The following is a 25,750-nucleotide window of genomic DNA, read 5'->3' on the forward strand; positions in this document are numbered from 1 at the left end:
TGCACAGGCGGCGCATGCGCAGTCTGCGGAGCACAGGCAGCAACGGAGAGCAAGGGGGGGGCTCCGGGGGGAAATCGGTGCAGAGCTGTCAGTGATCCTGATCGCCGCGGCCGGACTCCGCCATGAGCTTCTTCGGCTTCGGCCCGTCCGCCGAGCTGGACGTCACCCTGAGCGATGCGGAGAGCCGCCGGCGGGTGGAGCACAAGACGGAGGACGGCAAGAAGGAGAAATATTTCCTCTTCTATGACGGGGAGACCGTGTCCGGCCGGGTCACCGTCACCCTGAGGAGTCCGGGCAAGAGGCTGGAGCACCAAGGCCTGAAGATCGAGTTCATCGGCCAGATCGGTGAGATAGATGTCTGGGGGGCGACTGATCGTTCTGCCACGAGCTGGCAGCGTAACCGGGGGCAACGAGCTGGTGGCATAACTGGGGGGCGACGAGCTGGCGGCGTAACCGGGGGCAACGAGCTGGCGGCATAACCGGGGGCAACGAGCTGGCGGCATAACTGGGGGGCGACCAGCTGGCGGCGTAACTGGGGGTCCACGAACTTGCGGCGTAACCGGGGGTCGACAAGCTGCCGGTGTAACTGGGGGGGGGGGACGAACTGTTGGTGTAACCGGGGGAGCGATGAACTGGCGGCATAACCGGGGGGGCACTAACTGGCGGCGTAACCGGGGGGGCACGAACTGGCGGCGTAACCGGGGGGCACGAACTGGCGGCGTAACCGGGGGGGGCACGAACTGGCGGCGTAACCGGGGGGACACGAACTGGCTGCGTAACTGGGGGGCGCGCTGGCGGCGTAACCGGGGGGGCACGAACTGGCGGCGTAACCGGGGGGACACGAACTGGCGGCGTAACCGGGGGGACACGAACTGGCTGCGTAACTGGGGGGCGCGCTGGCGGCGTAACCGGGGGGGCACGAACTGGCGGCGTAACCGAGGGGGCACGAACTGGCGGCGTAACAGAGGGGGCACAAACTGGCGGCGTAACCGGGGGGCACGAACTGGCCGCGTAACCGGGGGGGGCGCGAACTGGCGACGTAACCGGGGGGGGCACGAACTGGCGACGTAACCGGGGGGGGCACGAACTGGCGACGTAACCGGGGGGGGCACGAACTGGCGACGTAACCGGGGGGGCACGAACTGGCTGCGTAACCGGGGGGGGCACGAACTGGCGATGTAACCGGGGGGGGGCCTGAACTGGCGGCGTAACCGGGGGGTCCGTGAACTGGCGGCGTAACCGGGGGGTCCGTGAACTGGCGGCGTAACCGGGGGGTCCGTGAACTGGCGGCGTAACCGGGGGGTCCGTGAACTGGCGGCGTAACCGGGGGGTCCGTGAACTGGCGGCGTAACCGGGGGGTCCGTGAACTGGCGGCGTAACCAGGGGGGTCCCCGAACTGGTGGCGTAAGTGTGGGGGCAGCACGAACTGGGGGCGTGAACTGGCGGCGTAACCGGGGGGTCCACGAACTGGTGGCGTAACTGGGGGGGGGCGACGAGCTGGCGGCGTAACCGGGGGGGCTACGAGCTGACGGCCTAACCGGGGGCGTCGAGCTGGCCGAGCGTGCAAGTTTATGTCCTGAGCGTTCACTTTCTTCGACTGGAAAAATCCATCCCATGTCATCGCTTGCAAGACGGGGACCTCTGAGGGCGAGGATTGGGGGTCCCATAGACATGAGGAAGTGTTGACAATTGATCTGCGCTGATTACGTTGCGTCATGGCGCCTGTAGACATAAATCGGGGGGTCCAAAAGAGCGACCATTGCTCTGCACTGAGCTTGTTGCGTCATCACACTCACAGTGGAAAATTTTCAACCAGAAGAGCTGACAATCGCTCTGAACACGTGTCGTCACGGCGCCTGTAGACAAAAATTGAGGGGCCAAAAGAGCGAACGCACTGAGGTTGTGGCAGAGCAGAGTGATTGTCAGCTCTTCTGGTCGCTGATTTACCACTGTGGGCGTGACGGCGCCACAAGCTCAGTGCCTTACGATGGTTCGCTCTTGCCCCTCTCCCCCCGATTTATAACTACAGGTGCCGCGACGATCGATTGTCAGCTCTTTTTTCATGACTATGGGACCCCAATCATCGCCCTCAGTGCTCCTCGTCTCGCAATCGATGACACTCCCACAGTGGTAAATCGGCAACCAGAAGAGCTGACAATCTGCTCCTGAACATGTGGCGTCATGTCGCTTGTAGATATAAATTGGGGCGGCGGAAGAGCCGACGATCCTTCTTCGCTGAACGCTTGGAGTCACGGCGCCTGTTGACGTAAATCAGGGTCCAAAAGAGCTAACGATCGTTCTGCTCTGAGCTTGTGGCCTCACGGCACCTGTGTATATAAATTGGGTGACGGAAGAGCTGACGATCGATTTGCTCTAAACTTGTGACATCACAGCGACTGTAGATGTAAATTAGGCGGAAAAGCTGACGATCGATCTGCTCTAAACTTTTGGGATCACTGCACCTGTAGATGCAAATGGGGGGGGGGGGGGCGCGACGCAGGAAGAGCTGACAGTTGATTTGCACAGAGCTTGTGGGGTCATCATTAGAGGTCAACCCATATGGGTTTTTCTATGGCCGATGCCAATATTTGGAAATCGGGGCGGCCGATGGCCGATATACAATACCGATTTTTGCGGCCGATATCTTGGGCCGATTTTTTTCTTTTTTTCCCCCCCATTTCGTAAAATTTAACAGTGGGCACATTTTATATTATTAAGGGCAAATTTTATGTTAATGGACAATCTGATGAGCACAACAAAACTTTTATGTTAAGGGGCACGCTGATGGGTATATTTTTAATGTGTACGCTGATGGGTATATTTTTAATGTGTACGCTGATGGGCATATTTTATGTTAAGGGGCACTCTGATGGGCACAACAAAATGTGTCCATCAGTGTGCCTCTTAAAAAAATATGCTCATCAGTGCGCACATTAAAAATATACCCATCAGCGTGCCCCTTAAAAAAAAATGCGCCCGTTAGTGTGCCCCTTAACACAAAAAAGTGCCCATCAGTGTGACCTTTAACATATGCCCAGCAGTGTTAGTGTTGACAATTAATATGCCCATTAATAGTGATCAACGAACTAAAAAAAGGAAAATGCCACATACCGAGTAGAATGCAGGGGCGGATGCTGAAAGAATCAGATAAGGAGTCGGGAACTAGTAGCAGGGGGCGGGGCGCGCACTGCACGTCACGCCTCTACCTCGCAAGGAGAGCCAGGAGAAGACCCGGGAACCAGGGGGCGGGGGCACGCAAGTGACGTGGGAGACAGGAGTGGCCCCTACTGTGAGCAATGAGTGGACCGCGAGCTGCAGGGGGCGGGGGAAGGAAAGTGACGCCACGGCCTACTCGCCGCCGTACGCGCTAGTAGACTTCCAGGACCTGCGGTGAGGAGCAGGGGCCATACATGAATGCGGGAGCGGGGTCACTGGTGACTGGTGGTCAGTACAGTACTGCAGGGCAGGCGGCCATGCGGGCCGGATATTGTAGCCGCAAATCGGCCGATTTTTTTCACGATAATCGGCCGATGCCAATTACACAAAAACGGCCAAATATCGGCCAATATATATCGGTCGACCTCTAGTCATCATGCCTTTGTAGTAAAACGGGGGCCGGAAGAGCTGAAGATCGTTCTTCGTGGAACTTGTGGCTTCAAGGTGCCTGTTGACATAGATCAGGGGGCCGAGAGACCTGACCGTCCTGTGTTGAGCTTGTGTTGTCATGATGGCCGTAGATACAAATCGGCGATCGCAAGAGCTGACAATCGTTTTACGTTGAGCTTGTGGAGTCATTAACCTGTAGGCGTAAATCGGTGTCTGGAAGATCTGACGATCGATTTGCACTGAGGATGTGGCAGAAGAGCCAATGACCATCGAGCTTGTGACGTCACGTTGCCTGTATACATAGATACGTGACCAGAAGAGCTGACAATCATTCTGGGTTGAGCTTGTGACATCATGCTGCCTGTTGTCATAAATTAGTGGAAAAGAGCGAACGATCGTTCTGCATTGAGCTTGTGGCGTCATTATGACTCATGACATATTTCAGGGGGCTGATTGAGCTGACGATCGTTTTGTGTTGAGCTTGTGTGTCCCAAGACATAAATCATGCACCAGAAGAGCTGACAATCGATCTGCATTGAGCTTATGGTGCCTATAGATGTAAATTATAGGCAGTAGAGCGAATAATTATTCTGTGCTGAGAGTGCGGCGTTCTCCTGCCCATAGTGGTAGGTGCTGCCGATCGTTCAGAAGTGAGCTTGGGGCATCCTGTTGCCTCATGATGCAATTCGGTGGACGGAGGAGCTCACAATCGCTCTGCACTGAGCTCCTGGTGTCATCGTGCCCTTGGTGATCAATCAGTGGACAGAGGAGCTGATAATTGTTCTACAATGAACTTGTGACATCATAGTGCCTGCAGACGTAAATCAGTGATCAGAAGAGCTGACAGTCATTCTGCACTAAACTTGTGTCCTTTGCTTTATCTGTGTCAAGCAGTGATAGGCTCAATGGATCCGCCACTCGATGGTCAAGCTTCTTTGGTTGCTGGGACACAGGCGGTCAGACTGTGCAGTGCCTATTGTTGTTAGATGCCAGAGGTTGCGTCATGCAGTGTTATTGGTTGCTAGGATGCAGACTGAGCTGAATATCATCTAGCATCTTTCATTGCTAGGACAAGGGCAGCTGGGCTGCTTGGCATCATTGGTTGCTAGGATTCCTGCAGCTCCATCATATAGTGTCATTGGTTGCTAGGATGCAGACTAAGCTAAATAGCATCTTTCATTTCCAGGGCATAGGCAGCTGGGCTACATGGCATCATTGGTTGCTAGGATGCCAGCAGCTGTGCCATGCAGTGTCGTTGGTTGCTGGAATGCAAGCTAAGTCGAATGGCATCTTTCATTGCTAGAGAGCGGGCAGCTGGGCTACATGCCATCATTGGTTGCCAGGATGCCAGCGGCAGTGCCATGTAGCATCATTGGTTTCTAGGATGCACACTAAGCTAAATAGCATCTTTCATTGCTAGGGCAAGGGCAGCTGGCATCCTTGGTTACTAGGATGCCAGCAGCTGTGCCATGCAGTGTCATTGGTTGCTAGGATGCCAACAGCCATGCCACACAGCATTGTGCATTCCCTTGGTGTCGGTGGCTCGGCCACCTGATCCTTAACAACCAATGTGGTTATGTGACCTGGCTGCTTGTTCCCTAGCAACTAATTAAGCAGAACTCAATGCTTGTAATACCCTCAAATCAGGCTTCTATCAGGAGAGGAGAACATAAGCTGCAAAGCCTTGGTTGCTGGGATACAGGTGGTGGGACTGCACAGTGTCAATAGGATGCCAACGGCTGTGCCATGCAGTGTCTCTGGTTGCTAGAATGCCATCAGCTGTGCCATGCAGTGTCTTTGGTTGCTAGGATGCCGTCAGCTGTGCCATGCAGTGTCTTTGGTTGCTAGGATTCTGGCAGCTGCACAATGCAGTGTCTTTGGTTGCTAGGATTCCGGCAGCTGTAGCAGTGTCTTTGGTTGCTAGGATTCTGGCAGCTGCACAATACAGTGTCTGTCTTTGGTTGCTAGGATGCCGGCAGCTGCGCCATGCAGTGTCTTTGATTGCTAGGATGCCGGCAGCTGCGCTATGCAGTGTCTTTGATTGCTAGGATGCCGGCAGCTGCGCCATGCAGTGTCTTTGATTGCTAGGATGCTGGCAGCAATGCCATGCAGTGTCTTTGGTTGCTAGGATGCCGGCAGCTGCACTGTGCAGTGTCATTGTTTGTTGGGATACAGACTAAGTTGCATAGCATCTAGCGTCTTTCATTGCTGGGGCAGCTGAGCCACATGGCATCATTGGTTGCTAGAACATAGGTAGCCAGGCCACACAGCATCATGTATTTCCTTTGTGTAGGCAGCCTGGTCACCTGGCTCATAACTAATGAGGTTATGTGACCTGACTGCGAGTTCCCTAGCAGGTAATTAAGCAGAGCTCAATGTTAGTAATGCCCACCAATCGGGCTTATATCAGGGGAGGAGCACAGAACATGGAAAGAATTGGTTGTTGGGACACAGGTGGTCAGACTGCACAGCGCTAGTCATTGCTAGGTTGCCAGCCGATGCGCCATGCAGTATCTTTGGTTGCTAGGATGCTGCAAGTTGCACCATGCAATTTCATTGTTTGATAGGATGCAGACTGAGCTAAAAAACCTTTAGCATCTTTCATTGCTGGGGCACGGGCAGCTGCGTCACATGTTTGCTAGGACACAGGCGGCCACGCATCGTGCGTTTACCTGGTGTGGGCAGCTTGGCCATCTGACTCATAACAACCAATGAGGTTATGTGACCTGGCTGCATGTTCCCTAGCAACTTATTAAGCAGAGCTCAATGTTAGTAATGGCCACAAATTGGGCTTCTATCAGGGGAGGAGCACAGAAGCTGAAAAGCAAGGAATAAAGAAGAGATTTCCTTCACATTTCAAAAGTGGTTCATTGGAGAGGCCAATTCAGAGATTTAGAAATGAACATAACGACCTGGCTTGAACATTTGGAATGATTATGAGCGTTTCTTTTTAATTGCACCCCAACGCACATCCTCGGTGCACTGTAGCGGAAAGGCTGTGTGCATGGCAGTGCGCTGCATTGTATTTTGTGAAATGGATCAGGATCTGTGCGCTGAAGTGTTTTCACAGCCCAATCAGAATGAATAAACCTCTTAACACAATGCTCCTCAACGCCCAAACATTTTGTCTCATGAATGGGTCCATAGATTGTACAATCGTATTGTAACCTTCGTAACGCAGATGGAACTGCAGATCAATAGTGATCTCCGGTCCACCAGTGTCGGCCGGCCCACTGAACATTCCTCCCACATTCATCTTTCTAGAACGGGTGGTGCAGACCGGTGGTCAGGTGCCGTTGTCAGGCTGTTTCCCCTCCTCACCCGTTTTACTAATCTGATCATCCTCATATTTCAGATCATAATTGATCGTTCCTCCTCTGCCATATTGAATGCGCGATTTATGTTGTATTTTTATGTGTTAAATCCTGGTAAAATAAGCACACTGGGGCTTCTAGCTGACTTCTCAATCATGGAGGATCGCCATGGTAACCTGTTCTTCCTCACACACGCGATCGGTACTCGTAGCATATATACAATGTATTGAATCGATCACAGAGCTGTGCGCCCAGAAATCAGATTGCAGCTTCATTATGTGTCTTGGTCATCAATTTGGGTTTCTTTTGTACAAATCCACCTTAGTAATCGTCGCGGTTCAGCGGCGGGCTGCCAAAGGAGGGAAACGACTTGTACAACTACTATCAAGTGTATATAAAGCCGTACTGTATGGATTGGGAAAGGGGTTGGCGCCCCTGCCAGACTATTATTGATTTTACAATATGAGCACCAGACCAAATGGTGGAGGAGGAGCCAACCTACACTGTATTACCAAAAGTATTGGGACCATCGAGAGAGCCAGGAGCATGAATGTGTCCAAGGAAATTTGTAATAAGAATAATGTTGTTCTCCGGCCGCTGCTCCCAAACTCAACAGACCGGATGAGAAGAACAAAAATGTTTCAACATAAGGAGTGCAGTTCCAGTAGAATAATAAAAGGGGAAAACTTAGATGTAAAAGTAACAATCATATATCGGAAACAAAGTATCAATGTGCCCCCCCAATTGCAGCCCGTTTGTGCCCCCCAATTGCAGCCCGTTAGTGCCCCCCAACTGCAGCCCGTTAGTGCCCCCCAACTGCAGCTCGTTTGTGCCCCCCAACTGCAGCTCGTTTGTGCCCCCCAACTGCAGCCCGTTTGTGCCCCCCAACTGCAGCCCGTTTGTGCCCCCCAACTGCAGCCCGTTTGTGCCCCCCAACTGCAGCCCGTTTGTGCCCCCCAACTGCAGCCCGTTTGTGCCCCCCAACTGCAGCCCGTTTGTGCCCCCCAATTGCAGCCCGTTTGTGCCCCCCAACTGCAGCCCGTTTGTGCCCCCCAACTGCAGCCCGTTTGTGCCCCCCAATTGCAGCCCGTTTGTGCCCCCCAACTGCAGCCCGTTTGTGCCCCCCAACTGCAGCCCGTTTGTGCCCCCCAACTCCTGCCCGTTTGTGCCCCCCAATTCCTGCCCCCCAATTGCCACCTGTTTGTGCCCCCCAATTGCCACCAGTTTCCCCCCAGCCCAGCACTTACCTTCCTCGGGTCAGCGCCGTCCTGTCCATGCTCCCTCGATGTCTTCTCCCGCCCTCGATGTCGCTTCAGCCAATTGGGTGACCAGTAACCAGACCCAAAACCACCTGATTGGCTCAGTGTTAGGGAAGCGATTCCCCAAAACAGCACTAGTTAACCAGGGAACGCACAGCCCTTGCGCCCTCTGGTTAACCATTTGGAAGCTGATTAGAGCATCTCGCTCTAATCAGGCACTTCCAAAACACGCCCACCGCTGTTATTCAGATGGACGGCGCTCAACAGGGGGCCGGATACCGCGTCAGAGGCAACAATACATAGATTCATGCAAGGCATGAATCTATGTATTGTTGATTGATGGGTGCAGGAGAGAGGGAGCGGTGCTCCTGCGCCCTCTATGGACGCACCGCCACTGGTATCAAGCCCTTTCTCTCCATCAGCCCCAATGTTGCCGATAATGGTGCCGAAAAAGGGTCAGGGCCATCCCACCGGGTGCCGCACATGTATTATCCCAGCACACCCCTTAGAGTCTCCCCTTCCTGCCCCAGTGCCTGGTAATGCATGTCACGCTGTGTGTCAGAGCTGGATCTGAATCGCCCTGCAGCCGATGGAACATTGTCTTGTCCCGCCTCCTAGACCGCCTGTGATAGACGGCACTCCAATGCTAGGAATCATTGTGCCGTGTGTCATAGGAGGCGGGGACATCGTTACAGCAGCTGCACAGCGATTCCGCTCTGACACACAGCGTGACATGCATTACCAGGCACTGGGGGGGGCTGCACGTCATGGGCAGTGCCGTCGCTAGGGATGGTGTCACCCCACCTCTGTCTAGGCTGCCCAGCACCAAGCAGGCAGCGCACCCCAAACCAGCCCCTGTAAATGATAGTATAGGCGCAGGTTAGGGTAGTATAGAGTGGTATAGTGGCAGGTTGGTGTAGTGGGGTGGTATAGGACAGGTTAAGGTGGTATAGCGCATGTTGAGGTGATATAGGGTAGTTTGGGGTGGTATAGGGTAGTTTGGGGTGGTATAGGGCAAAATAGGGTTGCATAGGGCAGGTTGGGGTGGTACAGGGCAGGTTGGGGTGGTATAGTGCAAGTTAGGGTGGCATTGGGCAGGCTGGGGTGGTATAGGGCAGGCTGGGGTGGTACAGGGCAGGCTGGGCTGGCACAGGGCAGGCTGGGCATGTCAGCTAAAAAAAAAAACGGAATGGTGTCACCCGGGTGCGGACCGCACCCCCCTAGCAACGCCTCTGCACTGGGGGGCTGCACGTCATGGGCACTGGGGGGCTGCACGTCATGGGCACTGGGGGGCTGCACGTCATGGGCACTGGGGGGCTGCACGTCATGGGCACTGGGGGGCTGCACGTCATGGGCACTGGGGGGCTGCACGTCATGGGCACTGGGGGGCTGCACGTCATGGGCACTGGGGGGCTGCACGTCATGGGCACTGGGGGGCTGCACGTCATGGGCACTGGGGGGCTGCACGTCATGGGCACTGGGGGGCTGCACATCATGGGCACTGGGGGGCTGCACGTCATGGGCACTGGCGGGGTGCTGCATCTGATGGTTACTGGCGGGCTGCTACATATGGGCACAGGCACTGATCTGGGAAGGCTGTCCACAAGGTTTAGGAGTGTCTATGGGAATGTTTGACCATTCTTCCAGAAGCGTATTTGTGAGGTCAGGCACTGATGTTGGACGAGAAGGTCTGGCTCACAATCTCCGCTCTACTTCATCCAAAAGGTGTTCTAGTGGGTTGAGGTCAGCACTTTTTGCAGGCCAGTCAAGTTCTTTCACCCCAAACTCGCTTATCCACGTCTTTATGGACCTTGCTTTGTACACTGGTGCGCAGTCATGTTGTAATGGAAGACGCCGTCCGCAAACTGTTCCCACAAAGTTATGAGAATTAAATTGTCCAAAATGTCTTGGTATGCTGATGTCTTAAAGTGGAAGTCCATGCTAAAACTACAATCCCTGCATTTATAGACGCCCACCTATCTAGCCCTGTGTGTGTGTATGTGTATATGTATATGTGTGTATATATATATATATATATATATATATATATATATATACTTTTTTTTTTTTTTACGGGATCTGACTCGATCTCCAGCGGCGGAAGCTCTGCAGAGGACACAGCCGACAACATCTGTGTAATGAATTGGAAGTGACATCACCCATAGACTTACTATAGGGCTTCTGTTGTCGTCTGTGTTCTCTGCACCCGCCTACACAGCGAAGCCTCATAGGATCTGGTCAGAGCGGCTTCAAAAAAGGTATGTATACTTGTGTGTGTGTGTGTATATATATATTATTATTATTATATATATATATATATATTTTTTTTTTTTTTTTTTTTTTTTTAAACAGGATTAGCTAGGTTAGTGTTTGATCGGTGGTGTCTAAAAATGCAGAGAATTTAGTTTAGACTTCCACTTCTCACTGAGACTAAGGGGCCAAGCCCAACCCCCTGAAAAGCAACCCCACACCATAATCCCCCCTCCACCAAACCTGGACCAGTGCACAAAGCAAGGTCCTTAAAGACATGAATGAGTGAGTTTGGGCTGGCCTGCACAGAGTCCTGACCTCAACCCGACAGAACACCTTTGGAATGAATTAGAGTGGAGACTGTGAACCAGGCCTTCTCATCCAACATCAGTGCCTGACCTCACAAATGCACTTCTGGAAGAATAGTCAAACATTCCCATAGACACACTCCTAAACCTTGTGGACGGCCTTCCCAGAAGAGTTGTAGCTGTTATAGCTGCTAAGGGTGGGGAAAACTCAACTCGACTTCATGGGCGTGTAAAGGCGTTAATCAGGACAAATAGAGAAGGTGAAATGCATTAATAACGCACCCATGTTACGTTTTTGAGTCACATGACCTATGAAAAACATACTATAAACACGGTGAAATTGCGGAAAGATACAGTTTCAGCGCCATTATCAGCACCTTTTACTGTTATCGGCAAAATGGCGATAAAACCATTTTCGATCAATTTTATTATCCGGCCGCCGAAATGTTGATGCGTCTCTAATTTTTATATATAATTGTATGATATTTGACTCTTTAATTAATGTCATGAGTTTAAATGAACATGAATTTATCGTCGGCCATTATCGGCACTTTTAGCCCAAGAAAAACGCATCCCTTTATATCCTCTGGATGTCCTCACCTTGGTCCGTTGCACTTCCATTGTGGTAATAAAAATCGTGCTGCGTTTTTGGTCAGTTAAAAAAAAAACGCACCTCCACGTTGAAATGCATTGGAAGTGCAGCAAAAACGCATCAATAGCGCACCTGTGTTAGGTTTTTGATGCATTTTTTGAGTCACATGACCTATGAAAAACAGTAAAATTGCGACAATATTGCGTGCGTTATTGACACCTCTTTCTCTATCAGCAAAATGCCAAAAAAACGCAATTTTCAACCGATCTGTTTGGGCGTATCTCTAATTGGAGGAGATCATCACCGCTCTGTATAGGAGAGTACCGGAGTGTTCCCCTTTAGGGGGGCCCCCCGCTTCCCAGGCCTGTTAATGTTAGCCGAGTTACCCCCCCTGTCACGTTGCGGCCCAGCTGGATGCGATTTCCTCATTCCTCCTCTTGTGTAGCATTGTTTGATGCACGCTGATAGAAGAATGAGGACTTCATCGAATCTCATTCCTCCCCGGAGCCGGACGGCAGAGATCTCGGGCCCCCGGCGAGCAAATCTCAGTAAACAGGCGGCCTGCTGGCGGAAGTTTTCTGTACTTCAAAGGAGGACAGGAAACAGCTGGTGTGCGTGTTCAGTGCTGGTATCTGAGCAGAGCGACAATGACGCGTAGAGGATCACAGGCTGGACAGCTGAATGTGAGGGCCCCCATCAATTGCAGGCAGTCGGCAGAATGTGCGGGCCACCATCAACTGCAGGCAGAGAGTGTGCGGGCCGGCATCGACTGCAGGCAGAGAGTGTGCGGGCCGGCATCGACTGCAGGCAGAGAGTGTGCGGGCCGGCATCGACTGCAGGCAGAGAGTGTGCGGGCCGGCATCAACTGCAGGCAGAGAGTGTGCGGGCCGGCATCGACTGCAGGCAGAGAGTGTGCGGGCCGGCATCGACTGCAGGCAGAGAGTGTGCGGGCCGGCATCGACTGCAGGCAGAGAGTGTGCGGGCCGGCGTCGCCTGCAGGCAGCGTGTGTGCGGGCCGCCGTCGCCTGCAGGCAGAGTGTGTGCGGGCCGCCGTCGCCTGCAGGCAGAGTGTGTGCGGGCCGCCGTCGCCTGCAGGCAGAGTGTGTGCGGGCCGCCGTCACCTGCAGGCAGAGTGTGTGCGGGCCGCCGTCGCCTGCAGGCAGAGTGTGTGCGGGCCGCCGTCGCCTGCAGGCAGAGTGTGTGCGGGCCGCCGTCACCTGCAGGCAGAGTGTGTGCGGGCCGCCGTCACCTGCAGGCAGAGTGTGTGCGGGCCGCCGTCACCTGCAGGCAGAGTGTGTGCGGGCCGCCGTCACCTGCAGGCAGAGTGTGTGCGGGCCGCCGTCACCTGCAGGCAGAGTGTGTGCGGGCCGCCGTCACCTGCAGGCAGAGTGTGTGCGGGCCGCCGTCACCTGCAGGCAGAGTGTGTGCGGGCCGCCGTCACCTGCAGGCAGAGTGTGTGCGGGCCGCCGTCACCTGCAGGCAGAGTGTGTGCGGGCCGCCGTCACCTGCAGGCAGAGTGTGTGCGGGCCGCCGTCACCTGCAGGCAGAGTGTGTGCGGGCCGCCGTCACCTGCAGGCAGAGTGTGTGCGGGCCGCCGTCACCTGCAGGCAGAGTGTGTGCGGGCCGCCGTCACCTGCAGGCAGAGTGTGTGCGGGCCGCCGTCACCTGCAGGCAGAGTGTGTGCGGGCCGCCGTCACCTGCAGGCAGAGTGTGTGCGGGCCGCCGTCACCTGCAGGCAGAGTGTGTGCGGGCCGCCGTCACCTGCCGGCAGAGTGTGTGCGGGCCGCCGTCACCTGCCGGCAGAGTGTGTGCGGGCCGCCGTCACCTGCCGGCAGAGTGTGTGCGGGCCGCCGTCACCTGCCGGCAGAGTGTGTGCGGGCCGCCGTCACCTGCCGGCAGAGTGTGTGCGGGCCGCCGTCACCTGCCGGCAGAGTGTGTGCGGGCCGCCGTCAACTGCAGGTAATCGTCAGAATGTGCGGGCCACCATCAACTGCAGGCAATTGGCAGATTATTTTGCATGTGGCCAGATATGTATTGTGAGTTTTATTGTTATTTAACCGCCTAAGGACTAGTGGCAGGTGTGCTCTCCTGGGCAAATCACCGTAGGTGTGCGCGGCCAAAATGTCGGAGCCAATGTGCGTGGCCGGCGGCTGTGATGAACGCTGACCACCTGCGAATGCTCCACAGCATTGTAAACAAACATATCCCCGTTCTGTCAGGGGAGTTAGAGAGATCTGCTGTTCCACAGTCAGAAACACCTACCAGGGAACACAACCCGTTGATTGCCCCCTAGTGTTAACCTCTTCCCTGCCAGTGACTTTTATACAGTAATTAGTGCATTTTTATATCTCTGATCGCTGTATGAATGTCACTGGTCCCAGATCGCTGCCATTACTAGTAAAAAAATAAAAAATAATAATAATAAAAAATTCCAAAAATCTATCCCCTATTTTGTAGACACAAAGGCCCGGATTCACCGACAGCGGCGCACATTTATGCCGCCGTAGCGTATCTCCTGTACGCTACACCGACGCAGCACAGAGAGGCAAGCACTGGATTCACAAAGCCAGTGCTCCCAAAACTGCGCTGGGTTTCCTAGGCGTAAGCCGGCTTAGGTGGAAGTGGGCGTGACCCCATGCAAATGATGGGCCGAGCGCCAGACAGATACGTATAACGAACGGCGCATGCACCGTCCCGTGGACGCATCCCAGTGTGCATGCTCAGAATCACGTCGGAACTACTCCCTAAGATACGTCGGATCACTGCCTACGGCGTGAACGTAACCTACGCCTAGTCATATTCACGTCCAACTTAAAATACGCCGGCTTGTGTTCCCTGGTGCAGCCCTTTGCATGGATGCTGCTGAGTTACACCTCCTTTATGGGGCATAACTTTACGACGTACGTATAACTTACGCACACTTGCGTCAGGCGCATATTTAAATGGAAAATCAATGGGAGCGCCAAATGCGTCCAGCGTAAATATGCGCCCACTCCACCCCGGCGTAGGCATGTTTCGTCGGTGGGATGAATATGTGGAAGAACATATTGGCCTAAACTGATGAAGAAATTCTTTTTGGGGGGGGGGGGGGGGGGGGGTTATATTTATTATATCAAAAAGTAAAAAATATTGTTGTGCGTGGTTTGTTTTTATTTTAAAAATAAAGATCACGATTCTCATATTGCACCAAAAAATTGGGCTAACTTTATTGTTTAGTTTTTTTTTTTAATTCATTGAAGTGTTTTTTCCCTAAAAATTGCGTTTTGAAAGATCGCTGCACAAATACAATGTGCCATAAAACATTGCAACAATCGCCATTTTATTCGCTGGGGTCTCTGCTAAATATATATATTTTATAGAGATCGTGAGGGGGGGTTGAATCGAGATCACGATTTTTTTCGTGCAGCTTTATCCTCCAGTCTCTCATCTATCTTGTTAATTGTTTTCTCCATTTTACCTCTGCAGAGCTGTACTATGACCGAGGGAACCACCATGAGTTTGTATCCCTGGTGAAAGATTTGGCTCGGCCCGGAGAACTGTCCCAGTCGCAGAGCTTCGACTTTGAATTCACCCACGTGGAGAAACCCTACGAATCGTACACGGGTCAGAACGTGAAACTGAGGTAGGGATCCTTTGCAGTCCACAGGTTTATTATCTGATTATAGCAGAGCCGCCTTCAGCTTGTTTCTTAACCACTTTCCAACCACCCGCCGCCGTTATGCGTCGCTACTTTGAAGAGGAATACCGTTGTTATGGTACCAGCTAGCTATCATAACCCCAGGTATCCTCTTCTTCAGTGGGCGGTTCTCTTTCAGATAAAAGTGGTCTCTGCGGTGGATTTTAAATGGGTGGAATTTAACCATTTAACGACCGCCGCATGTACATATACGTCCACAGAATGGCACGTACAGGCAGATGGGCTTACATGTACGTCCCTGCCTTTCCGCGGGTCGGGGGTCCGATCGGGACCCCCCCCCCGGTGCATGCGGCGGTCGGAAATCGTCTGGGAGCGATCCGGGATGAGGGGGCGGCTATTCGTTTCTAGCCACCCCCTCGCGATCGCTCCCCGGAGCTGAAGAACGGGGAGAGCCGTATGTAAACACGGCTTCCCCGTGCTTCACTGTGGCGGCTGCATCGATCGAGTGATCCCTTTTATAGGGAGACTCGATCGATGACGTCAGACCTACAGCCACACCCCCCTACAGTTGTAAACACACACTAGGTGAAACTTAACTCCTTCAGCGCCCCCTGTGGTTAACTCCCAAACTGCAACTGTCATTTTCACAATAAACAATGCAATTTAAATGCATTTTTTGCTGTGAAAATTACAATGGTCCCAAAAATGTGTCAGAGTCCGCCATAATGTCGCAGTCACGAAAAAAAACGCTGATCGCCGCCATTAGTAGTAAAAAATTTTTTTTTTATAAAAATGCAATAAAACTATCCCCTATTTTGTAAACGCTATAAATTTTGCGCAAACCAACCAATAAACGCTTATTGCGATTATTTTTTTTTTTTTTTTTTACCAAAAATATGTAGAAGAATACGTATCGGCCTAAACTGAGGAAAAAAAAATGTTGTTTTATATATTTTTGGGGGATATTTATTATAGAAAAAAGTAAAAAATATTGCATTTTTTTTCCAAAACTGTCGCTCTATTTTTGTTTAATGCGCAAAAAATTAAAACCGCAGAGGTGATCAAATACCACCAAAAGAAAGCTCTATTTGTGGGAAACAAAGGACGTCAATTTTGTTTGGGAGCCACGTCGCACGACCGCGCAATTGTCTGTTAAAGCGACGCAGTGCCGAATCGCAAAACCTGGCCTGGGCTTTTAGCTGCATTTTGGTCCGGGTCTTAAGTGGTTAAATAACAAACCTGTTATACTTACTTGCTGTGTGTAATGGTTTTTAGCACAGAGCAGCCTCGATCCGCCTCTTCTCAGGTCCCCCGCCGGTGCTCTTGGCCCCTCCTTCCTGTTGAGTGCCACCAGAGCAGCTTGCAGTGAGGACACCCAAGCAGGCGTGCTATGGAGCCGCTACTTGGCGTGTCCATTCAGGCACGGAACTACGGCTCGCCCCTGTCTCTCCTCATTGACAATGACTCCCACTGCAGCCAATGAGGAGGGAGAGTCTCTGGAGAGCCGATGCTTAAAAACCTTCAGCCTTTAGAACCACTTGAACTTCTGATTCAGCTGGTTTATGATTTCTGTAGCAAGCAGGACTCCAGGCCTTTCATGTGATTGCAGTGTGTATGCATATTTGTAGCACTCTGTATTCCTGTAATTAGATCTTGGTGTGCTTTGTATAGCCAGCTATTGACTTTACATCAAGTCGTTATTTGCCTATTAGAATTCCCTGAGTTTCTTGGCAAAGCAAAGTCCTGTTAACCCCTTGCACTCGGGGGATACTCACCCACTTTCTTGTATTTAGAAATGTTCCCGTAGGTGCCTACTTTTGGCACCTCTTTGGTCTCACTGCATGGATTTTTTATTATTTTTTTGCTGCCTAAAAAACAAATTTTAGGTGGTAAATGGAAAAGAATTTGAGCTGTTTGGGATCTTAATGATTCCTTTTATAGGCAGGCATAGGAAGGAAATGTCATATGCAAATTAAAATGGTATTTCAAGTATGCATTTAGCTAACTGGCATGAGTTCTGCATTAATTCTGCATTAATGTTAATTAATACAATAATTGTATTGGTACATTTTGCTTCTTTCCAGGTATTTTTTGCGTGCCACTCTCAGCCGTCGCTTGAATGACATCGGGAAGGAAATTGACATTGTTGTCCACACATTAAGTACCTACCCGGAGCTTAATTCCTCCATCAAGATGGAAGTGGGCATTGAGGATTGTCTGCACATTGAATTTGAGTACAACAAGTCCAAGTAGGTTTATTGGTTTGCATGGTCTGTTGCAGGGCCAGTCCACCAGGATGTTAGATATATAGGGCCAGATCCACAAAGAACTTACGGCGGCGTATCTATTAATACGCCGCGTAAGTTCTACGATGCGCCGTCGTATCTTTGTTTTGTATCCACAAAACAAGATACGCCTGAATGTGGGCGAGATCCGACTGACGTACGTCTTAATACGCCGTCGGATCTTAGGTGCATATTTACGCTAGGTGACGCTTCTGTTGATTTCCGCGTAGAGTATTTAAATTGGCTAGATACGCCGATTCTCAAACGTACGTCCGCCCGGGGCATTTTTTTACGTTGTTTCCGTAAGGCTTTTTTCGGCGTAACGTTACCCCTGCCTCTATGAGGTGTACGCAATGTTAGGTATGGACGTCGGGACAGCGTCAAATTTTACGCCGTTTGCGTAAATCGTTCACGAATAGGGCTTTGCGTAAGTTACGTTCACGTCGAAAGCATTGACTATTTGCGACGTGATTTCGCGCATGCGCACTGGCATACGTCCACGGACGGCGTATGCACCATTCGTAAAAAGCGTCAATCACGTGGGGTCATACTAGATTACCCTACAACACGCCCACTCCAAGCCTACTTTGAATTACGCCGGCAGATTTACGTTACGCCAGGCCCGCATATGGGAGCAAGTTCTTTGAGGATACCCTAGGAGCCACTCTGATTTACGGCGGCGTAGCGCATATGAGATGCGCTACGCCCGCCTAAATATACGCCCGTTTTTGTGGATCTTGCCCATATTGTATTTATCTGTGTATAACGCAGACTTTTTTCCCTCTTGCAATCGGGGGGGGAATCGTGGGTGCGTGTTATACGTCGATCCCTGCTGTCTCTGAGGGAAGAAGAGAGCACCGCAGAATTACATATAGCCGCTGTTCTGTCAATATCTCCAACCCATCAGAAACTCTAACTATGTCACATCCGATTTATTTAAAACCTTAGTAATCTGAGATTTTGACGAATTGGTAGTTGGACGCAACACCGACAACCAAATAGAGAGGTAGAGGAAGACTGAGCTGTTTGACAGCACAGCGGCTAACGAGGACAAAGTTGTTGCCACCTCAGAGGCGGCCATTTTTTTGGCTAGTATCAGAGTGGAGTAAGAATCTCCGCTCCTTAATATCCTGCAACGGACTTTATTCGGTTGCCAGCATTGTGTCCAACCACCAATTCGTCAAAAACTCCAATTAGTGCTGTTTTTTAATCAGAAGTTAGGCGATTGGAGTTTCTGATGGGTTGGAGAACTTTGCAGAACACCATAATCTCCTGTGTACCCGACGCACAGCCTCATGGCCACGCATTGGGTCACTGTTCTGTCTATCATATGAGCAGGGCCAGGAGGCGTGGCTGTGAGTGACAGAGTGCCGGGTTACCGTATTAATCGGCGTATACCGCGCACTTTTTACCCATTAATCAGGGGAAAATCGTGGGTGCTCGATATACGCCGATACTGCTGTTCCCGTGTGCCGCCGAAATAGACCGAGCCGAGTGTACAGCCACATCTCATGGCCACGCATTGGGTCACTGTTCTGTCTATCATATGAGCAGGGCCAGGAGGCGTGGCTGTGAGTGACAGAGCGCCGGGTTACCGTATTAATCGGCGTATACCGCGCACTTTTTTCCCCTTAATCAGAGGGAAATCGTGGGTGCGCAATATACGCCGATACTACTGTTCCCGGGTGCTGCCGAAATAGACCGAGCCAAGTGTACTGCGCACTCGGCTACGCCCGTAGCCACGCGAGAGGAACCGAGCGCCGCAGCCTCGAGCCGAGCCTACTGCGCACTCGGCTCGGCCACGCCGAGACAAGCCGAACACACGGGAAATCCGGCTCCTCTCGGCAAAGGCGCCAAATCCAAAAACAAACACCGCTGCAACCCCGGGCAAGGTGCGGATGGACTCGCAGACGGACACTCACAACGCTGGACGGACCCCGCGAGGAAGCCGCACACGGACATCTCCAAAGCCACAGACTGACACCCACAAGGCTGGACGGACCCTGCGCAAGGCCGCAGACGGACGCCGGACAAGGCCGCCGATGGACGCAGGGCATGTACCTTTTCCAAATGAACAGAGTCAGTGATCACTGACTCTGTCCATTCATATAACTGAATCATCATGTCCCCCCTCCGTGCTGCTGCTGTCACCCTCCATGTCCCCCACATACATACATACATACATACATACATTAATTATTTTTACATAATTTTGTATATATAATATTTATAAAAACGAGGATGTGATATTCTAGTTGGGGATGAGTCTTTTGTCCCTCATGGACTCTTGAAATAACATCCTCCCATCTAGATGATTTAAGGTTAGAAAAGGGCTTTAATACGGCCAATATGCCAGTGCTGTGTTCACCATTCTAACCTCACTCCTTGACAGCTCTGTTTTTTGCTCCAATACAGGTGCTCTTGAGTCTGCTGTAGATATGTTGTATTTTACACTTTTTTTTTTTCTCCAGATATCACCTCAAAGATGTCATCGTAGGCAAAATCTACTTCCTGCTGGTGCGGATCAAGATTAAACACATGGAGATCGATATCATTAAAAGAGAGACGACGGGCACCGGGCCCAATGTTTACCATGAGAACGACACCATCGCCAAGTATGAAATCATGGACGGAGCCCCCGTGAGAGGTCAGGAGCCCAGAGCGGGAGGGATTTACAGAGAGCCTTTGACAGGAAGTAGCAGATATGACATCACTAAGGACACCACCTAGGCTGCCTAGTCCTTGCTGAGGCTTTGCTCATGTGGCCTTTGTTGGAACCTTGGTTAGGGTGATCTCAGGAAGATGGTTCAGGTAGAGATGCAGAGCGACTTGCTTTGCCTGAACAGCCTCAGGACATCAATCTTCCAAGATCCATGACCCCCCCCCCTGTCTTTGAGTCAAGTGACTGAATCCTGGAGGTATCCCAGTGTCACCTTCTTACAAAGGAACTTTACCAATTTATTTATTTTTTAACCAGATTTAATGCTACAGGGCAGCTATTCTGTGTAGAATTACGTATATATACGTTATTCTGCACCTCCGCCTGTGGGTGGGGGCAAGCGCCGCTTCTGCTGCGATTACTCACAGCAGAAGCAGATCATCGGGTGCCAGGCAATGGGTGTCTGCAGGCACCCGCCGATCGTCGCAAAGAGATGCTGAATGGAACTCTGCCTATGTAAGCAAGGCAGAGCTCTGTCCTGACAGCCAGGAAGTGATGCAAAGCAGGGAATAAAATCCATCACATCCCTTAGTAAAAGCACCTCACACAAACACTGGTTGGGCATACATTTAACCCTTTGATTGCCTCCTAGATGTTAAACTCTTTCCAGCCAGTGTCATTAGGACAGTGTATAGCAGGGCTGGACTGGGACAAACATTTGGCCCTGGACTTCATCCAGACTGGCTCACTTTGACCGGTCTCTCCCACAGCGGCCGGCCAACTCCTGCACCGCCTCGGCCACCCAAGCCCCCTCTCCCCCTTCACTAGCCATTCTAGTTTATTAGAATAGAACGGCTGGTACTGGTAGTCTTATAGGCAGTACCAGTGGGGAAGCTAGACATTATTTCACCTGGGGCAAAGAATCAGTTTGGTGCCCCCCCCCCCCCCCTCTTATGGGACAAGAATAGGCAGAAGTGAGAAACTCCCAGGCCATAGCTGTTGAGTCAGCTGTCTGTCCCCTCCCCCATGCTCCTCTGTCGTCCCCCCTGCTCCTCTGGTTCTCCCCCTGCTTCTCCGTTTCCCCCACAGGTGAGCGATGCAGGGAGGGAGAGGAGGTGAGTGCTGCGGGAAGGGAGAGACAGAGGAGCGGAGGGGGGTTGGCGGCGGTCCGCTGTCACTGAAGCCCGGCCCACTGAGCCATCGGCCCACCGGGAAACTCCCTGTAGTCCCAATGGCCATTCCATCCCTGGTGTATAGTATTGACACTGATCACTGTATTAGTCACTGGTTCCCACAAAGTGCCAGTGTCTGATTATCCGCTGTAATATCGCAGTCGCCGCCATTACTAGTATAAAATAAATAAATTAATATAAATTCCAGTGTATATTTACCATAGCTTGCAGAAGCTATAACTTCTGCGCAAGCCAATAAATATACACTTATTGGAATTATTTTTTACTAAAAATATGTAGCAGAATACATATTGGCCTAAATTTGTGAAGATGATTTTTTTTTTTTTTATTGCATAAAGTTAAATTTTGTATTTTGTAATTTTTGAGGTGATCAAATGCTACCAAATGAAAGCTCTATATGTGGGGAAAAAAATCCCATCCATTTTATTTGGGTACAGTGTTGCAATTATCAGTTAAAGTAACGCAGTGCCGTATTGCAAAAAATGGCCTGGTCAGGAAGGGGGGGGGGGGGGGGGGGGGTAAATCTTCCTGAGGTCTAGTGGTTGAATAAAAAAAGCAGCTACAAATACTGTACTTCCTGGGAACGTTGTCGCTGCCTGATAGGAAATAAGATAATAAGTGAAGAAACCTTTTTGTTCAGTTAAACACTGGTCACATCATAATTCTGATGCATTCTGGGTGACGTTTTTTTAGGTTATGTTTTATAATATATATGCAGTATTCTTTTTCTAATACGTTTTATCTTTTGGAGCAAAGACATCTAATGTTCCTGTCTCTTATCTTTTTGCTGCAGGGGAATCCATACCCATCCGGCTGTTCCTTGCTGGCTATGAGCTGACGCCAACCATGAGGGATATCAACAAGAAGTTTAGTGTGCGCTATTACCTCAATCTGGTGCTCATAGATGAAGAAGAAAGGCGTTACTTCAAACAGCAGGTATGTATGGGGGTTGTAGGTTCCTCATCGCGGGCATTATTGTAAAGTAAGGGTGACTTATAGATCTACTGCCTGTGGGCAACAAACTTCCTTCTTCTTTCCAAATTAATACACAATTCTCACTCCTTCTGTCCTCAGTTTTCTCTGTCTCTGTGCCGTTCTCTTTTAGCCTATTTCTTCTCTCCGCCTTTGTCCTCTGCGTCTTCAGCTTTTTCTTTCTCTCTTTGCATCTCCAGCTCTCTGCTTCTCTCTCTATTGGCATCTAGAACTTAGTCTGACACTCTGCATCTTCAGCTCTCCCTTTTTCTTTTTTTATTTATTTCTCTTTTTTTTCTTTCTTTTTCTCTCTCTCTCATCTGCATCTCTCTCCAGCTCGCTCCCTGTCTGCATCTCCTCCAGCTCGCTCCCTGTCTGCATCTCTCTCCAGCTCGCTCCCTCTGTGCATCTCTCTCCAGCTCGCTCCCTGTCTGCATCTCTCTCCAGCTCGCTCCCTCTGTGCATCTCTCTCCAGCTCGCTCCCTGTCTGCATCTCTCTCCAGCTCGCTCCCTCTGTGCATCTCCTCCAGCTCGCTCCCTGTCTGCATCTTCTCCAGCTCGCTCCCTCTGTGCATCTCCTCCAGCTCGCTCCCTGTCTGCATCTCCTCCAGCTCGCTCCCTGTCTGCATCTTCTCCAGCTCGCTCCCTCTGTGCATCTCTCTCCAGCTCGCTCCCTCTGTGCATCTCTCTCCAGCTCGCTCCCTCTGTGCATCTCTCTCCAGCTCGCTCCCTCTGTGCATCTCTCTCCAGCTCGCTCCCTCTGTGCATCTCTCTCCAGCTCGCTCCCTCTGTGCATCTCTCTCCAGCTCGCTCCCTCTGTGCATCTCTCTCCAGCTCGCTCCCTCTGTGCATCTCTCTCCAGCTCGCTCCCTCTGTGCATCTCTCTCCAGCTCGCTCCCTCTGTGCATCTCTCTCCAGCTCGCTCCCTCTGTGCATCTCTCTCCAGCTCGCTCCCTCTGTGCATCTCGCTCCAGCTCGCTCCCTCTGTGCAGCTCGCTCCAGCTCGCTCCCTCTGTGCAGCTCGCTCCAGCTCGCTCCCTCTGTGCAGCTCGCTCCAGCTCGCTCCCTCTGTGCAGCTCGCTCCAGCTCGCTCCCTCTGTGCAGCTCGCTCCAGCTCGCTCCCTCTGTGCAGCTCGCTCCCTCTGTGCAGCTCGCTCCAGCTCGCTCCCTCTGTGCAGCTCGCTCCAGCTCGCTCCCTCTGTGCAGCTCGCTCCAGCTCGCTCCCTCTGTGCAGCTCGCTCCCTCTGTGCAGCTCGCTCCCTCTGTGCAGCTCGCTCCCTCTGTGCAGCTCGCTCCCTCTGTGCATCTCTCTCCAGCTCGCTCCCTCTGTGCATCTCTCTCCAGCTCGCTCCCTCTGTGCATCTCTCTCCAGCTCGCTCCCTCTGTGCATCTCTCTCCAGCTTGCTCCCTCTGTGCATCTCTCTCCAGCTCGCTCCCTCTGTGCATCTCTCTCCAGCTCGCTCCCTCTGTGCATCGCTCTCCAGCTCGCTCCCTCTGTGCAGCTCGCTCCAGCTCGCTCCCTCTGTGCAGCTCGCTCCAGCTCGCTCCCTCTGTGCAGCTCGCTCCAGCTCGCTCCCTCTGTGCAGCTCGCTCCAGCTCGCTCCCTCTGTGCAGCTCGCTCCAGCTCGCTCCCTCTGTGCAGCTCGCTCCAGCTCGCTCCCTCTGTGCAGCTCTCTCCAGCTCGCTCCCTCTGTGCAGCTCTCTCCAGCTCGCTCCCTCTGTGCATCTCTCTCCAGCTCGCTCCCTCTGTGCATCTCTCTCCAGCTCGCTCCCTCTGTGCATCTCTCTCCAGCTCGCTCCCTCTGTGCATCTCTCTCCAGCTCGCTCCCTCTGTGCATCTCTCTCCAGCTCGCTCCCTCTGTGCATCTCTCTCCAGCTCGCTCCCTCTGTGCATCTCTCTCCAGCTCGCTCCCTCTGTGCATCTCTCTCCAGCTCGCTCCCTCTGTGCATCTCTCTCCAGCTCGCTCCCTCTGTGCATCTCTCTCCAGCTCGCTCCCTCTGTGCATCTCTCTCCAGCTCGCTCCCTCTGTGCATCTCTCTCCAGCCCGCTCCCTCTGTGCATCTCTCTCCAGCCCGCTCCCTCTGTGCATCTCTCTCCAGCCCGCTCCCTCTGTGCATCTCTCTCCAGCTCGCTCCCTCTGTGCATCTCTCTCCAGCTCGCTCCCTCTGTGCATCTCTCTCCAGCTCGCTCCCTCTGTGCATCTCTCTCCAGCTCGCTCCCTCTGTGCATCTCTCTCCAGCTCGCTCCCTCTGTGCATCTCTCTCCAGCTCGCTCCCTCTGTGCATCTCTCTCCAGCTCGCTCCCTCTGTGCATCTCTCTCCAGCTCGCTCCCTCTGTGCATCTCTCTCCAGCTCGCTCCCTCTGTGCATCTCTCTCCAGCTCGCTCCCTCTGTGCATCTCTCTCCAGCTCGCTCCCTCTGTGCATCTCTCTCCAGCTCGCTCCCTCTGTGCATCTCTCTCCAGCTCGCTCCCTCTGTGCATCTCTCTCCAGCTCGCTCCCTCTGTGCATCTCTCTCCAGCTCTCTCCCTCTGTGCACCTCTCTCCAGCCCGCTCCCTCTGTGCACCTCTCTCCAGCCCGCTCCCTCTGTGCATCTCTCTCTCCCCAAGCTTCTTTATTTCCTCTTCACTCTCTCTCCCTCCTCTGAATATCCAATTCGTCATTCTTTTTTTTTTTTTTCACGCCATCTTTTTTTTATTATTTCTCTTCCTCTCCCTCTCACTCTTGCCCTTCTTCCCTCTCTCTCTCTTGCCCTTCTTCCCTATCTTGTTTTCTCTTTTACTCACCCCTAACCTTACTCCTTTGCATCCTCTTCCAGGAGGTGGTGTTATGGCGTAAAGGGGACGTTGTGAGAAAGAGCATGTCTCACCAGGCTGCCATTGCCTCTCAAAGATTCGAGGGAACCCACCCCGACAACCGACCACAACTCAGTGGAGCTGCCGTAGGAGATCTGGAGAAAGAGTGACCACTTGCTGGGAGCAGAACAGGTCTCCGCTGACTGAATACTCAGACTGAACCTCTCCCGACACCCACCTTTACCACCTGTGCTAAACACAGACACTTGGTGGGTCATGCTCGCAGATGGGCGTGGCCAGCTTCACTCACCGTACCTGGCCGGCCACTCCTCCAGCTGCTACTTGATGTTCAGTGACATGGGGTGGGGGGGGGGGGGGACATGCACGACCAGCCCCTTTTAACCTTTTACGTTGATACTTTTTATGCTCATTGCCTTGTAACAGATACCGACCATCCTGCCATTGAGGCCCAGTACATTCTCCGACACCCAGAGGAAAAAACCAAAAGGGATGGCCTTTGAAGAAAATATTCCTGCGTATGAACAGTGACCTCCTCACCTTGTGGTTGTATAGTCAGTGCTGACCTCAGTTACCGTTTTTTCGGTGCCAGTTTTAAACCTGCCTTTTTTTTCCATTCCAAGCACCTGTCTCCCACGCAATGGGGCCCTGGAGGGACCATTGCTCTGCATGAATTCCCATGATTCCAATATGTTGATACAGATGATGTGACTTTTATACAATGAAAAGGAAATTTGGAACTCTTCAAAAAATGTATTTAAATTTGTTTCTTCAAATCACACGCAACGAACAATGGACGGCATTCATAACCAAAACATGTCCTACTCCCAAAAAAGCAAAAAGAAAATGTGTTTCAGAGCTA

General features: G+C 52.0%; 1 protein-coding gene across 1 annotated transcript; it reads left to right on the forward strand.

Moving 5' to 3' along the window:
* On the forward strand, nucleotides 1-25,750 carry VPS26B (VPS26, retromer complex component B). The gene is made up of 6 exons (XM_040326361.1): nucleotides 1-345; nucleotides 14,795-14,951; nucleotides 17,051-17,215; nucleotides 19,723-19,898; nucleotides 21,897-22,039; nucleotides 24,894-25,750. Exons 1-6 carry the CDS (start codon nucleotides 123-125, stop codon nucleotides 25,038-25,040), a joined length of 1,011 nt encoding a protein of 336 aa, XP_040182295.1. The 5' UTR covers nucleotides 1-122; the 3' UTR covers nucleotides 25,041-25,750.

The sequence above is a fragment of the Rana temporaria genome, chromosome 10, assembly GCF_905171775.1.
Source record: "Rana temporaria chromosome 10, aRanTem1.1, whole genome shotgun sequence".
Lineage (NCBI taxonomy): Eukaryota > Metazoa > Chordata > Amphibia > Anura > Ranidae > Rana > Rana temporaria.

Bases quoted from the DNA above. Each gene is read 5' to 3' on its own strand.
- VPS26B (XM_040326361.1), top strand. From the start codon at position 123: ATGAGCTTCTTCGGCTTCGGCCCGTCCGCCGAGCTGGACGTCACCCTG. The intron at 346-14,794 runs GTGAGATAGATG...TTACCTCTGCAG, and splicing joins CGAGTTCATCGGCCAGATCG to AGCTGTACTATGACCGAGGG. The intron at 14,952-17,050 runs GTAGGGATCCTT...GCTTCTTTCCAG, and splicing joins GGTCAGAACGTGAAACTGAG to GTATTTTTTGCGTGCCACTC.